At 39.5% G+C, this 17,012-nt stretch overlaps 1 protein-coding gene across 1 annotated transcript in view; it reads right to left on the reverse strand.

The window, feature by feature from the left end:
• LOC126284783 (uncharacterized) overlaps window positions 1-17,012 on the reverse strand; it is a 466,230-nt gene that overhangs the window by 19,369 nt on the left and 429,849 nt on the right. The window contains exons 2-3 of the mRNA XM_049983948.1: window positions 11,919-12,068; window positions 8,155-8,282 (exon numbers count right to left, since the gene is read on the reverse strand). Coding sequence (XP_049839905.1) covers window positions 8,155-8,282; window positions 11,919-12,068 — 278 coding nt within the window. The remainder of the gene's footprint in view (window positions 1-8,154; window positions 8,283-11,918; window positions 12,069-17,012) is intronic.

The raw sequence follows: 17,012 nt of genomic DNA on the forward strand, positions 1-17,012 counted from the left end.
CTTGCTGTTCCAACAGGACAATGCACGTCCGCATGTATCCCGTGCCACCCAACGTGCTCTAGAAGGTGTAAGTCAACTACCCTGGCCAGCAAGATCTCCGGATTTCTCCCCCATTGAGCATGTTTGGGACTGGATGAAGTGTCGTCTCATGCGGTCTGCACGTCCAGCACGAACGCTGGTCCAACTGAGGCGCCAGGTGGAAATGGCATGGCAAGCCGTTCCACAGGACTACATCCAGCATCTCTACGATCATCTCCATGGGAGAATAGCAGCCTGCATTGCTGCGAAAGGTGGATATACACTGTACTAGTGCCAACATTGTGCATGCTCTGTTGCCTGTGTCTATGTGCATGTGGTTCTGTCAGTGTGATCATGTGATCATGTGATCATGTGTCAATAAAGTTTCCCCTTCCTGGGACAATGAATTCACGATGTTCTTATTTCAATTTCCAGGAGTGTATTTATATATTAAATATTTATAATGTCATCTCTCTTGGACACCTAGGTGCTACTTACGACAATTTTGTAAGGCCTACGTGTTATAGGCAACTTTTAATATCACCATTGTTTGCCTTGATGTTGTAACCTGTGTGTGTCCTAAGATGCAATGATGGCGGCTTTAGTTTTGCCGAAACCAGTAATCATGGAATAAAAAGAATTCCTGCGACCTGGGCTATCAGTTTATTGTTTTACAAGCACCTAGATCGCTCCCACATAAGCACAATGTGCTCCCTATGTCATTTTTGTTGACTCTATGCAAAAAAATTAATTAAATAAATAAAATAGTAATATATCCCTTTCCTTGTAATGTTTATTATAAAGTTCCATGTACTTTTCTAGATTATTAACCTAAAACATTTTTCATAAACCAAACAATAGTAGTCTTAGAGTTTGTGCCAAATAGTAGAATCTAACTAACAGAATTACAAAGCATTATGGAATTTCATAATTCACATCAGGTTCTTACATCTGTATTTATACCGGGTGAAAATTAATAAAACTGATAAACAGTAGGGAGAGATTCCTGAGTGGAAATGGAAGCAAAAAAGGTCCTATGAACATGAGTCTAGAAATGCGTTGTTGCCAAATGACAGACCTTCTGATCCCACTTTGTGTGTTCCTTGTTTATGGTCGGCCGCTGTGGCCGAGCGGTTCTAGGTGCTTCAGTCTGGAACCACGTGACCTCTGTGGTCGCAGGTTCAAATCCTGCCTCGCGCATGGATGTGTGTGATGTCCTTACATTAGTTAGGTTTAAGTAGTTCTAAATTCTAGGGGACTAATGACCTCAGATGTTAAGTCCCATAGTGCTCAGAGCCATTTAAACCATTTGACCTTTGTGAATGTAGACTGTGTGATTGTTACTGCATACTGTAAGCAGCAAAATGGTCTGGTATTCATGTCAGGAACAAGGAAGCAGAGGTGATGTCTGTGTTTGGCCAGTCAGATGGAAATGAGCTAGAGGAAGCAGAGCTATACCATAATAAGTACCCTGAGAGACACCAATGACATCACACAACATTTCAGGCCCTTTTGGGCTTTTGTGTTATCGTGTGCCCTTTCAGACAGATGAACATGCAGGGAGGCGGCAGACAGTGCATACACGAGATTTGGAGCTTGTACTAGGGTTTGTCTCAATATCTAGTAGAACCCAGTTCTTCAAATCTGGTGTGTGTGCACCGTCTGCTGCCTCCCTGCGAGTTCATCTGTCTGAAGGGACCCATGGTCACACAAGCACCCAAAAATGTTTTGAAATGTTGTGTGATGTGGTTGGTGCGTGTGAGGGTACATGTTTTGGTACAGCCACGCTGCCTCTCGATCACTTCCATCTGCTTAGATTAGATTAGATTAGATTTACTTTCATTCCAATTGATCAGTAGTGAGGAGGTCCTCCAGGATGTAGAATATGTCAGAAAAACAACAATACATGACAAATATTTACAACTAAAACAAATGAGCTAATGTACCATTCCACAGGTCCCAAGCAGAATGATTATCATTTTTTAATGAACACTATATGAAAGAGCCATTTTACAAATACTAATGCACTGAATCTAAAATAAAAAAAGTTTTTTTATTTGTTTATAAGGTAATAAATGTGCAATACAACTACTATAATACTTATGTACAATGAACACATTACTGCACTGAAATGGTGCAAAAGTTAGATTTTACACATTACTGCACTGAAATGGTGCAAAAGTTAGATTGTACACACACACACACACACACACACACACACACACACACACACACACACACACACACACAAAATGAACACATTACTGCACTGAAATTGTGCAGAAGTTATAATATCACACAGAGATTAGATAGATTAGATCTCAACTTTTTTTTGTGGGGGTTGGGAAATTACCGACTTACTATATCCAAAAATTCACACAAATCAGTTAGTTCTACTGAGAAATTCATCAATGGAGTAGAAGGAGTTGGCCATCAATAAATCCTTTAGGCTTCTCTTAAACTGAATTTAATTGGTTTTTAAGCTTTTTATGGTTGCTTGCAAGGTATTGAAAATGTTTGTTCCTGAATAATGCACACCTTTTTGTACAAGACTAAATGACTTTAAATCCTTGTGTAGATTATTCGTATTTCTCATACTGATTCCATGAATTGAGCTGTTGTTTTGAAAAAGTGATATATTTTCAATGCCAAATTTCATTAAGGAATAAATATATTGATAAGCAGTAGTTAGTATCCCTAGTTACCTAAACAGGCTTCTGCAGGATGTTCTTTAGTTCACACCACATATAACTCTTACTGCACGTTTTTGTGCCCGGAAAACTTCAGCTTGACTTGATGAATTACCAAACAATAATCCCATATGACATGGAATGAAAGTAAGCATAGTATGCCAGCTTTTTCATTTTTACATCCCCAATATCTGATACAATTCACATTGCAAATAGAGATTTGTTAAGACACTTCCCAGTTGAATTTATTACCAAGCTGTAAGCCCAAGAATTTAACATTCTCCACTTCTTCTATCTGCTTGTCATCGTATGTTAGGCATATACTCGTGGGACACCTCTTACAAGTTCTGAACTGCATGTAGTTTGTTTTTTCAAAGTCTAGTGACAAAGAATTGGCTAGGAACCAGTGATTAATGTCCACAAATATTTTATTTGCTGATCTTTCTAAGACTACAATTGATTTGCTATTTATTGCAATGTTTGTATCATCGGCAAACAAAACAAACTTGGCATCTGGTAATGTTACTGATGAAAGGCCATTGATATACACAAGAAAAAGTAGCGGCCCCACATGTAATTAGTTTCCAGTTGGATGATGCCTGATAGCTTGATACATGTCTCTTTCCTAATAACATCCTTTGTTACCTGCCAGACATATAAGATTTGAACCATTTTGCGACATTTCCTGTTACACTATAATATTCTAATTTACATAAAAGGATATTGTGATTTACACAGTTAAATGCCTTTAACAGATCATAAAATATACCAGTCCAATTTTTTGTCTAATGAATTAAGCACGTTTTCACTGTAAGTGTAGATAGCCTTCTCAATATCAGAATCCTTTAGAAATTCTAACTGTGACTTTGACAGTATATTATTTGAGATAAGATGGTCATAAAGCCGATTGTACATTACTTTTTCTAAAATTTTTGAGAATGCTGGCAACAGTGAAATTGGACAGAAATTTGATGCTATTTCTTTAACTCTCTTCTTAAACAGTGGCTTAACTTCAGCATATTTCAACCATTCAGGAAATATTCCACTGATAAATGACTGGTTACACAGATAGCTTAATATGTTACCTAGCTCAGAATCACATTTTTTAATTAACTTAGTTGATATTTCATCATACCCACTAGATGTTTTTGATTTTAAAGATTTTATGATGGACATTATATCTGTTGGGGTACTGAGGGCCAAATTCATATTATGGAAGTTACTTGAATTTTTGGTCTGAGGTATTCCATAGCAGCATCTACCGAACCTGACAACCCCATCTTTTCAGTTATAGTTATAAAATGTTTCTTGAAAAGTTCTGAGACACTATACACATCTGTCACCAATGTATCATTTACTCTTAATGCTATTTGTTCCTCTTCATGTCTGGTTCCACCAGTCTCTTCCTTCACTATATCCCATATTGTCTTTATTTTATATGATATGACTATCTTTTCCTTATAATACATTTGCTTTGATGTCCATATTACAGTCTTTAATATTTTGCAGTATTTCTTGTAATGTGCTATAGCATCAATATTGGAACTGTTTTGGATTGACAGATATAGTTTTCTTTTTGTTTTACAATATACCCCTATTCCTTGAGTAATCTATGGCTTCTTTGTAGACTTTGCTCTAACTTTGGTAAGTTTTGGGGGAAAAGAGCGTTTGAATAAGGTAAACACTTTATTAGCAAAAGTGTTATATTTTACATTCATGCCATGAGCACTGTAAACATCAGTCCAGTGAATGTCTCTGAGGAGTGTCCTAAAATAATCAATTTTTGGCTTATTGATTACCCTCTTGAGCTCAGATGTAACATATTATATATCCTGTTCAGTATTAACATTTAACAGAAGGAGCTGCATGTCATGGTCTGAGAGCCATTGGCTGTGGTTTTTGTAATATAATTTTGTTCATTGGACTTTTCTATAAAGATATTATCAATGTCTATTTGTGAGCAATTGGCTATCCTAGTGGGGAACTTTACAGTGGGAATTAAGTTGAATGATAGTGTTACTAACTCAAATAAGTTTGTATTGGGAGAGTCTTTAAGGAAATCTACATTGAAGTCACCAGCAACCACTATTTCTTTGTTTTTGGTTGTTGAATGGGCCAGTACAGCTTCAGTGCGGTTTACGAACAGATTAAAGTTACCTGCAGGTGCTCAATATACACTTAATATTATGAAGGATTTTTTGTGAAATTCTACTTCTGTTGCACATGCTTCCATATGCTATTCTAGGTAAAATTTATGAATGTCTATGTTCTTAAATTTATGACAGTTCCTGATGAAAGTGGCAACTCCTCCTTTCTCCATTTCTTATCTACAAAAGTGAGATGCTAACCTAAGCCCTGTAACACTTAAAAGTTCTATACCAGTGGTCACATGATGTTCAGAGAGGCAGATTATGTCAGCTGGGTTTGAAGACTCTAATTCATCTATGCAGATAGTTAATTCATTAATTTTATTTCTCAGTCCTCGAATATTTTGATGCAATAAAGATAGCTGACATTCCACATTGACTGAGTTGAAATTCGTTAGAGTTAAAATATCTGCTGACTGTTGAAAATTCTTAACCATTAGCTGATTATGCTGCTATAATTATGTTTTTTGGTTTCTTTCTCAAACTGAAGGTTTGTCTCAGTTCTGACCTATCGTAAAATTTGGTTTGTTTCTGTCCTCCCTACCATAAAAAGGGGCTTTTCTGAACCCTTTAACCACTGGTAGTTTACCACTCATGACAGTGCCTTCCCCCTTTAAGTTTCCTGCTATTTTCCCAGTCAATTTACCCTTCCGCTTCCTGTTGAGGTGAAGGCCATGCCTAGTATAATCCCACCTATTGAGAGAATCAACAGGAACCACACTAATGTGTGACCCTGCACCTGACATAAGCAGCCATTCCATCTCCAAATTAACTCTCTTGACAGAAGAGTTCAAATGAGGTGGGTCATGGCGCCCAAGAACAGATACAAACTCAACACTAGTATGCTTCGATGCTGATGCAATCTTTGCCAGGTCACACTCTATACTGTACCCAGGATCTCTGTCAATACTGTTACCTGTCCCACCCACTATAACCACAGTGTCTTACTTAGTGAAATCATTGCAAAGTGATCCTAAATCCTCTGTCACCTGATTCAGACCAGCACTCGGTTTAAAAAAAATTGGTGACCTGGTATTCTGATCCTAGTTCATCCTGCAAAAGTTGGCCAACACCTCTTCCATGGGAACCACCTAACAACACCACTTTCTTTCTCTTTACTGATTTCCCTACATTGTTACTTTTCAATTTGCTGCTGAAAGTTTGTTGTGCCTTGTCTACACCTGCAACTGCTTGTGGCTCACCAGCTTCTAACTGAAGCAGCAGGTCAAATCTATTTTCCACATTCACCATGAAGCCGTACACAAACAATATCTTGGCTTGTTCCCTACCAGACCATTCTGCACTTACAGTACACTGTGTCAATCACTCAGCTTACAACACACAATGAACACATGGTACATCATCAGAGAAACTTTCATTCATCAGCACTATTCACCATGGCAATGAAGCATTTCCAGCTACATGTTCGTAGGACCTTTTTTCCTTCCATTTCCAGTCAGGTACCCATCCCAGCAGTTCATCAGTGTATAGCCACCCGTACCTGAAAGTCAGCAGTCTACATCTGACCAGTATATTGTTAACATATCTATATGTGATCATTTTGCTTAATTAACATCAGTGTGTCACCTCGTGGGGGATTCTGCATAGTACTACCTTTATGTTCACATTTCTGTGCCAGACAAAGTGAGATGCTGAATTTCAGTGTAATACAATTAACTGCCAAGAGTATGAAACATTATGACTGGCTTTTGTGTTTAAAGAATCTCAGGTGAGCCATTGGATATCCAACAAGAAGGAGTTAATGATCTGCAGACTATGTTTACTGGGCAGCATTACATAAGCTGGTAACAATACTGTGAATTCATTCATGTGCACTGATACAATCCTTAACCTGTCATAATTTTTTTCTGGCACTGTGATCATCGCTTAGTAGTTGGGTGATTATTCTCCGTTGAGGTATTACAGAGGCAGGAGATGCACTTCCTTTTACCTGTGTATACCGTGAATTGTGAAACTGGAACAAGTCAACTATTATGTAGTGCAAATATATTGAGATTAACCAACTTTAAAACTCATTTCATGCCCAGGTTACATCATTTGGTTCTCTCATACCTGACATCAGTTCTCAGTATGTCATTTCAGTTCGATGAGACATAGGACTTCAAGATTCTTCAAAACCAAATGCAACATAATACCAGGTAAATGGAATGTTTGAAGTGGGAGTTATTAAAATCATAATTATGTGAAATGTGAAATGAGAAGGAACAGACATTTTGCCTAGACCATGAAGGGCAGAAGAGGAGATGAAAATTAAATGAATGATCAATTGGTTATATATTCATCTATCTTCACAGATGCTTGTACCTATTATAACTAACTTTTCTTATAACAATGAAAGAGGCTTTGTCTTTGTCATTTTGATGCAACTGAGAAAACTAATTTGCTATTGCAGAGAATTCAGTTGTCTGGCTTCAAGATATATGATAATATTCCCTTTGTGTGTATTTGTGATTTGAATCCTGAATTGATGTGCTACTTTCTAGACTGTCTGCATGTCTTTAGTTAAGCTTTTCTCGCTTATTTATGAAAGAGATGAGTTAAAACTATCCTAGTGCTATGACCTCAAGACCAAATGATCTGCAAATGTTGATCATATTTTTCAGTAGTGTTATTGTTCACAACAACTTAATGCCTGTGTGTAGAACAGTAAATAAAGTGTTGTGTCATGAAGTGTTTAATCACTAGCTTGCTTGGATCCACCAAATTCCTCAGACTCCTTCACCTCTCATGTTTTTCCCTTGTTGCAGTGCAAACAAGCCCCTCCCCCAGCTGTTTAGCAGCAAGTAATCACCAGTTTCTTAACAAAAACCTAATTTCAATAATACCCTATCCACCTTATTCATAATAACTTAATGTTACTAGAAATGAAAACGTTTCTGGACAGTTAAAGATTCAGTTTGATAGAGGAGATACAGTAGGGTGACAGAGAAAATAAAAACAGTGTTGGTAGAAGACTTCCTTGGGCTGATGAAGTGAGAAATGTATCAAATGTTGACTAACTAAACAGTTTAAACTCTTAAGTATTTGAAGGTAAATTTGTTTATTGCTTTCGTCCTGTGACGTTTGTAGTACATTGGGCATGTATCCAAACTTTGGAATCATTGTGTGTTATATCCATAAATATAATGATTTTCTCTCTTGATGTGCAATGTGAACTTTGATTTGTGAATGTTTCTTTTCCTATGTAACTGCATTTTTATCTGCAACTGTGCTCACTTGACTTCTTAATATTTTTTAACTGCACATTCTTATGATTTATGAATTATTCTTTTACTCACTGTAATGGAACACAGTGTCCCATTAAACATGCTCCTGTTCCACAGCAGGGTAGCCTCATTCCCCAGTAACTGCAACGTCTTCCAGTTGTCACACATTCAGTTGCGACCTGTGCCTCTTCTATGTCAGCCTAACAACAGATAAGAACTTCCATGATTCAGGTATATTAAATTATACAGGTTAAAACCGCAAAAATAATTAAATGTATGTACAACAGTAATAATAATAGTAATAATAATAATAATAATAATAATAATAATAATAATAATAGGATTGGGGAGAAGAGAAGCTTGTGGCACAACTTGACTAGAAGAAGGGATCGGTTGGTAGGACATGTTTTGAGGCATCAAGGGACACAAATTTAGCATTGGAGGGCAGCGTGGAGGGTAAAAATCGTAGAGGGAGACCAAGAGATGAATACACTAAGCAGATTCAGAAGGATGTGGGTTGCAGTAGGTACTGGGAGATGAAGAAGCTTGCACAGGATAGAGTAGCATGGAGAGCTGCATCAAACTAGTCTCAGGACTGAAGGCAACAACAACAACAACAACAACAATAATAATAATAATAATAATAATAATAATCAGTATTAGTAGCCAGAAAAATGTGTGAAAATTTAGGACAGCAATGTTTATTAACATCTACATGTACATTTATACTGCGCAAGCCACCCAACGGTGTGTGGCGCAGAGCACTTTAGGTGCCACTGTCATTACCTCCCTTTCCTGTTCCAGACGCATATGGTTCGCGGGAAGAATGACTGCCCGAAAGCCACCGTGTGCGCTCGAATCTCTCTCTAATTTTACATTCATGATCTCCTCAGGAGGTATAAGCAGGGGGAAGCAATATATTCGATGCCTCATCCAGAAACACACCCTCTTGAAACCTGGACAGCAAGCTACACCGCTATGTAGTGCGCCTCTCTTGCAGAGTCTGCCACTTGAGCTTGCTAAACATCTCCGTAATGCTATCACGCTTACCAAATACCCCTGTGATGAAATGCGCCACTCTTCTTTTGATCTTCTCTATCTCCTCTGTCAACCCGATCTGGTACGGATCCCACATTGATGAGCAATATTCAAGTATAGGTTGAACGAGTGTTTTGTAAGCCACCTCCTTTGTTGACGAACTACATGCTGTGTTCTGTTTGCTAAAAACTCTTCAATCCAGCCACACAGCTGGTCTGATATTGCGTAGGCTCTTTCTTTGTTAGTCAGGCAACAGTGTGGAACTGTATCAAACGCCTTCTAGAAGTCAAGGAAAATGGCATCTACCTGGGAGCCTGTATCTAATATTTTATGGGTCTCATGGACAAATAAAGCGAGTTGGGTCTCTCATGATCGCTGTTTCTGGAATCCATGTTGTTTCCTACAGAGTAGATTCTGGGTTTCCAGAAATGACATGCTATGTGAGCAAAAAAACAATGTTCTAAAATTCTACAATAGATCAATGTCAGAGATATAGGCCTTTAGTTTTGTGTGTCTGCTCAACGACCCTTCTTGAAAACTGGAACTACCTGTGCTCTTTACCAATCATTTGGACCATTCTGTCCCTCTAGAGACTTGCAGTACATGGCTGTTTGAAGGGGGCATATTCTTTCGCATACTCTGTGTGGAATTGAATTGGTATTCCGTCAGGTCCAGTGGACGTTCCTCTATTGAGTGATTTCAGTTGCTTTTCTGTTCCTTGGACACTTATTTCAATGTCAGCCATTTTTTCATTTGTGCTAGGATTTAGAGAAAGAACTGCAGTGCGGTCTTCCTCTGTGAAACAGCTTTGGAAAAAGGTGTTTAGTATTTCAGCTTTACACATGTCATCCTCTGTTTCAATGCCATTATCATCCCAGAGTGTCTGGATATGCTGTTTTGATCCACTTACTGATTTAATGTAAGACCAGAACTTCCTAGGATTTTCTGTCAAGTCGGTACATAGAATTTTACTTTCAAATTCACTGAACGCTTCACGCATAGCCCTCCTTACGCTAACTTTGACATCGTTTAGCTTCTGTTTATCTGAGAGGTTTTGGCTGTGTTTAAATTTGCAGTGAAGCTCTCTTTGCTGTTGCGGTAGTTTCCTAACTTTGTTGTTGAACCATGGTAGGTTTTTCCTGTCCCTCACAGTTTTACTCAGCACGTACCTGTCTAAAACGCGTTTTAAGATTGCCTTGAACTTTTTCCATAAACACTCAGAAATTTTCGTTTTGATCTGTTAGGTAGTCTGAAATCTTCCTCCTACTACTCTTGCTAACAGATAAATCTTCCTCCCTTTCTTTTATATTCCTATTTACTTCTATATTCCTATTTACTTCTATATTCAGGGATGCTACAATGGTCTTATTATCACTGATTCCCTGTTCTGTGCTTACAGATTCGAAAAGTTCGGGTCTGTTGTTATCAGTAGGTCCAAGATGCTATCTCCACGAGTCGGATCTCTGTCTAATTGCTCGAGGTAATTTTTGGATAATGCACTCACTATAATGTCACTCGATGCTCTGTCACTACCACCCGTCCTAAACATCTGGGTGCCCCAGTCTATATCTGGTAAATTGAAACCTCTACCTAAGGCTAATACATGCTGAGCCAATTTATGTGAAATGTATTCCAGATTTTCTCTCAGTTGTTCTGCCACTAATGCTGCTGTGCCGGGAGGTTGGTAAAATGAGCCAATTATTAACGTAGCTTGGTTGTTGAGTATAACCTCCACCCATAATAATTCACAGGAACTATTCACTTCTATTTCACTACAGGATAAACTACTACTAACAGTGACAAAAACGCCACCACCAGTTGCATGCAATCTGTCCTTTCTAAACACCGTCTGTGCCTTTGTAAAAATTTTGGCTTATCTCTGGCTTCAGTCAGCTTTCCATACCTATAAAGATTTCAGCTTCGGTGCTTTCTATCAGCACTTGAATTTCCGGTACTTTACCAATGCAGCTTCGACAGTTTACAATTACAATACCGATTGCTTCTTGGTCCCCACATGTCCTGACTTTGCCCCACACCCTTTGATGCTGTTGCCCTTTCTGTACTTGCCTGAGGTTATCTAACCTAAAAAGACGCCCAGTCCACACCACACAACCCCTGCTACCCGTATAGCTGCCTGCTGTGTGTAGTCGACTCCTGACCTATCCAGCGGAACCCGAAACCCCAACACCTTATGGCACAAGTCGAAGAATCTGTCTCGCTATCATATAAAAGAAGTTAAATAAGTTTCTGAATAAACTGGAACAACACCAAAGCAGCTGATGAAACAGTTCACTTCACCTGACTCGATAAAGCAATTATCACCTAAGCTCAACATACTACCTTCTCCAAACCACCTACAATGAGAAGATGGCAGGAGTTAACTTTCAAATGTAGACTAAAAGTTTCAGCAGACTCCTTATGGCCACGACACTCACTTGCAGAAATAACTGAAAATATAGCTAGACTGAATGTATCTCTATCATGCCATAATAGTAGAAGGAGATTTTAGCTACCCCCCCCCCCCTCCCTCCCCCCTCCTCAACAGCTAACAGGTCTCCTTCTCTTGTGTCTGTTGTTTTAGTAATCACTACTCAGAACATAATCATGTTACAATCCAGAATATTACTGATTCATTATGCTGTATCAAAACAGTTTAGCTTGAATATGGCCACACATACGCAAGTTCTTTTCATTTGTTGTTATGTTACAGGTCTAGTTTTATTATTGTTTGGAAACACAGTTCTGTAATATAAGTAATCAACTCTACAGGTAAACTTACATCCTTCTACAGTACTCACCCTTTTAATCATGCTGGCTGTTCGGAAGTACCTGTTGAACCACAGTGGACTCCACTTGTAGATTGGCCTGTCATCGTTGTAAGATGAGACAGTGCCTAACAGCACAAGCAGCAACACGGTGGAGATGAGAATGCTAAGAGATGGCTTCATCTGAGAACAAAATGTGAACTTAATCATTATTAATGATAACAATAAGAAAATGATTTAAATTAATGATTTTTACAAGTCATAGTTGGAAAATTGAGAATTTTAAAAACAAGTTTGCAAGCCATTTTGACAGAAGTGTTCACAACTTGGTGCCCATTGTCACAAAAAACGTGCACTTTCAAAAGAAATATATTTGTACAATATTAAATCTTTAATCATATGTTCATTGGAAGAAAGTTTTTATTCATTAGCAGACAGAAACATGGTGTAAAGGAAGCAACAGCCTTTCACCATTTGCATTGCAAATAGTTTCCAATTGTGGGCATAACATCCTATTTCCTAATATAATTTAGTGTCCTTTCTGTAAACATCATTTTCAGGCAATAGAAGCTGGAATGGTGCTTAACATGTTATTCATTCAACAACTCACTGATTCATTTCATTCCTAGCTCCATTTACTAGGGAGAATTTCCAGTAATGTGCAGAGCAACAGTATCTGTTAACAAGGAGCAATAGCTGTCATAAATCACTTCTTGGGTGGTACTAAAAATTAACTATTATTACAAGGAACCAAGGATGTTGATGTTTATTGGAACAAAATACAACATTTAACATACAACCTACACACCGCTGTATTTTGATTACTCAGATATGCGGGGCCCAGTCTTACAAGGAAATTGAAAGAACACATCTAAGCCAGAATACATTCATTACTGACTAAAGTATAGTATAATTGTCTGGGGAAATGTACACCAGGCCGGAACAATTTTCGGGAAACAAAAGGCAAGGCAGTTATTAGAATCAAGCAAGTCACAGGAAACTATGTAAACATTTTTTAAGAGATTTATATTTATATAACAGGGGAAGTTATGGATGTTAAAAAAACATATTGAGGAAAGTTTTTACTCAAAATTGTCCATGTTTACAGTAACAGGTCAAACAGTGACATACATATTAATCATTGGTCAATGATATTGTCCCAAAGATGTGTACATCATGCAGGAACAGCATTATTTGACAGATTATGCCAGTGCTCTCATTCTCTCCTGCCAACTGTAGCAATGTTAGGTTTCCAGCTTCCACACACTAAGAACAATGTAGATAAGGCTCTCACTATTGGTGTCTATTGAAGTTTTATTGTGTAGCACAGAAATGTGAAATGTACCATGAAACTGTGCTCTCTCGAGATATCTATACTTCATGACACAATGTGTTTCACTATTTAAAGTGGGTGGTAATAATTTATAACCAATTTCATGACAATTTGCACATGCCAATGCCTGGTAAAGAGAGTAATTGCTAGTTCTGTTCACCTGTACTTCTTGTGATGGTAGAACTCTGGAACAGTTGCTACCTTATTCCTCCCATTTAGTGAAAGTAAGAATAGTGGCACCCTGTTCACTTGGTCAGTTTCACTATGTATATATGTGCCGTAACAGTCCAAAAATTGTACTGCAGTTTTTTAAATTCATAGCCTTATTAATCATAAACAGTGGTTTCCCCTGTCAGTGGAGCTGATAAGAATAATCTGAGACAGGTAATTTAGGTTTCTTGTAACATGTATATTATTTTCCCAGATGATGACTACAAAATCAAAATACGTAGCATTTTCTGATTTCTAAATTAGTGAAATAAAATTCTGTTAGATGTTACCTTCACGTGTTAAATGGAATTAGAATAATAAGTTTAAATTTTTTTCAGTATATGGCTGGTTAGGGACTCCATAGTTCATCTGTGCTATGGACCCTGTGTGGTGATAACCTACATTGAGGAGGTAGGGGCAGGTTGCCCTTAGTCCTTGCAATAGACAGTGATAATGTAGCAACTGTCAGGAATATAATGCTGATTGAGGGGTTGCCTTAGAGAATAGAGATAGTCAAATATTTTGAGAAATTGAGCATATTTTTACCAGGTTTTTATGCATGATAATCATTCTTGTTTTCTACTTAATGTCAATTGTCATAAAAATGACACGAAGCTTTGTTCAACAATAACTCTACACAGTGTCCACATATACCACAGGATATACCTGCAAAATTATATTATTGTGATTAGGAGATGTGACATCATAAACATTAAGCTGCATGAAAACAAAACTGCAGGGCAAAATTTTCTAGAGATGTGCATTAAATATGTGAAATATATGTGACGTGCATATGCGGACAAAGTTGTGGGTAAAGAGCTCCTTCAAGATCATTGGGTCATTTTCAGCCAAACTTGGTAGACATACACTCCTGGAAAATTGAAAAAGAACACCATCAATTCATCAACCCAGCAGAGAAAAATTTTATTGACACACTCTTGGGGATGTACGAGGTGCATTCAGGTTCTAAGGCCTCCGATTTTCTTTCTAATTAACTACTCACCTGAAATAGGTGAAACTGGCGTTACTTCTCGATGTAATCGCCCTGCAGATGTACACATTTTCCACAACGCTGACGCCATGATTCCATGGCAGCGGCGAAGACTTCTTTAGGAGTCTGTTTTGACCACTGGAAAATCGCTGAGGCAATAGCAGCACAGCTGGTGAATGTGCAGCCACGGAGAATGTCTTTCATTGTTGGAAAAAGCCAAAAGTCACTAGGAGCCAGGTCAGATGAGTAGGGAGCATGAGGAATCACTTCAAAGTTGTTATCATGAAGAAACTGTTGCGTAACGTTAGCTCGATGTGCGGGTGCGTTATCTTGGTGAAACAGCACACGCGCAGCCCTTCCCAGACGTTTTTGTTGCAGTGAAGGAAGGAATTTGTTCTTCAAAACATTTTCGTAGGATGCACCTATTACCATAGTGCCCTTTGGAACGCAATGGGTAAGGATTATGCCCTCGCTGTCCCCGAACATGGACACCATCTTTTTTTCAGCACTGGCGGTTACCCGACATTTTTTTGGTGGCGTTGAATCTGTGTCCTTCCATTGAGCTGACTGGCGCTTTGTTTCTGGATTGAAAAATGGCATTCACGTCTCATCCATTGTCACAACTGACGAAAAGAAAGTCCCATTCATGCTGTCGTCGTGCGTCAACATTGCTTGGCAACATGCCACACGGGGAGCCATGTGGTCGTCCGTCAGCATTCGTGGAACCCACCTGGATGACACTTTTCGCATTTTCAGGTCGTCATGCAAGATTGTGTGCTCAGAGCCCATAGAAATGCCAACTCTGGAGGCGATCTTTTCAACAGTCATTCGGTGATCCCCAAAAACAGTTCTATCCACTTTCTCGATCATGTCGTCAGACCGGCTTGTGCGAGCCCGAGGTTGTTTCAGTTTGTTGTCACACGATGTTCTGCCTTCATTAAACTGTCGCACCCACGAATGCACTTTCGACACATCCATAACTCCATCACCACATGGCTCCTTCAACTGTTGATTAATTTCAACTGGTTTCACAACCACGCAAGTTCAGAAAACGAATGATTGCACGTTGTTCAAGTAAGGAAAACGTCTCCATTTTAAGTATTTAAAACAGTTCTCATTCTCGCCGCTGGCGGTAAAATTCCATCTGCCATACGGTGCTGCCATCTTTGGGACGTTTTGACAATGAACGCGGCCTCATTTTAAAACAATGCGCATGTTTCTATCTCTTTCCAGTCCGGAGAAAAAAAATCGGAGGCCTTAGAACTTGAATGCACCTCGTATACAACACATGTTCACAAAGACAGAGCCATACCCATATGAGTGAAAGTCAACAGAGTGTGCACAATGTTGGCACTAGTACTGTGTATACCGTCCTTTTGCAGCAATGCTGGCTGCAATTCTCTCACGAAGATGATTGAAGAGGTGCCAAATGTCGTCTTGAGGAATGGCCTGCCATGCAATGTCCACCTGGTGCCTCAGCTGGGCCAGATTCTGTGCCGGTCGTGCAGACGGCGCAAGATGAGGTTTCATCTGGTCCCAAACATGCTGAATGGGGCAGATCTATGGATCATGCTGGCCAGGGTAGTTGGCGTACACCTTGAAGAGCACATTGGGTGGCACACGAGACATGTGGACATGCATTGTCCTGTTGGAAAAGCATGTCCCCCTGTTGGTGTATGAATGGTTGGCAGGCTGGTTGAATAATGGTTACAATGTGCCGTTCACTGTTCAATGTTCCATCTATTATCACCAGTGGAGAATGGTCAGTGTATGATATGGCACCGCACACCATGATTCTGGGTGTTGGTCCTGTGTGTCTCTGTCATGCACACTCAGGATTTTGCTGCTCCCATGCACGATGTCACACACGCGTTCAACCATCATTGGCACCAAGGCAGAAGTGACTCTCATCACTGAAGATGACACATCTCCATTCGACCTTCCATAAACGCTTGTTGTGACGCCACTGGTGGCGGGCTGAGCAATGTAGGGGCACTAGCAGAAGATGCCCTAACGACACATGGGACAGTAGCCCTGCTTCACGGAGATGGATGCGAATGGTTCTCGATGATACCCCCGGAGCAACAGTGTCCCTAATTAGTTGTGAAGTGACGATGCGGTCCTTAGGGCACTTCATAAGATGCGATGGTCTTGGTGTGCATCTGTGCATTGCTGTTGTCTGGACCCTGGTTGACAGGCAGGTGCACCTTCTGCTGACCGCTGGCGACAACATCGATGCACTGTGGAGACCTTTTGTCTGACATGTTGCACAATTTTGCAGTATGTCCATTCAGCCTCCTGCAGGCCCACTATACACCCTTGCTCAAACTCCATCAGTTGCACAAACGGTTCACGTACACGGTGCTGTGGCATGCTGACAATGTTGAAGACACACAAGGAGCCCCGTATACCATGGCGAACTGGCTGCCACCGGGAACAGCTGAGCAGCTTGCAACATTCCACAGCTGATAACGCAGTTCCTGGTGCGTCCGCAGTGTGGCGCATTTTATCGTCACATGCACTGCCCTCTCGTAGTGTCCCGTGCAATTATAGCAGATCTTATTCAGTTGTGCCAATGTGTTATTTTTCATTT

The sequence above is a fragment of the Schistocerca gregaria genome, chromosome 8 (assembly GCF_023897955.1).
Source record: "Schistocerca gregaria isolate iqSchGreg1 chromosome 8, iqSchGreg1.2, whole genome shotgun sequence".
Classification (NCBI taxonomy): Eukaryota; Metazoa; Arthropoda; class Insecta; order Orthoptera; family Acrididae; genus Schistocerca; species Schistocerca gregaria.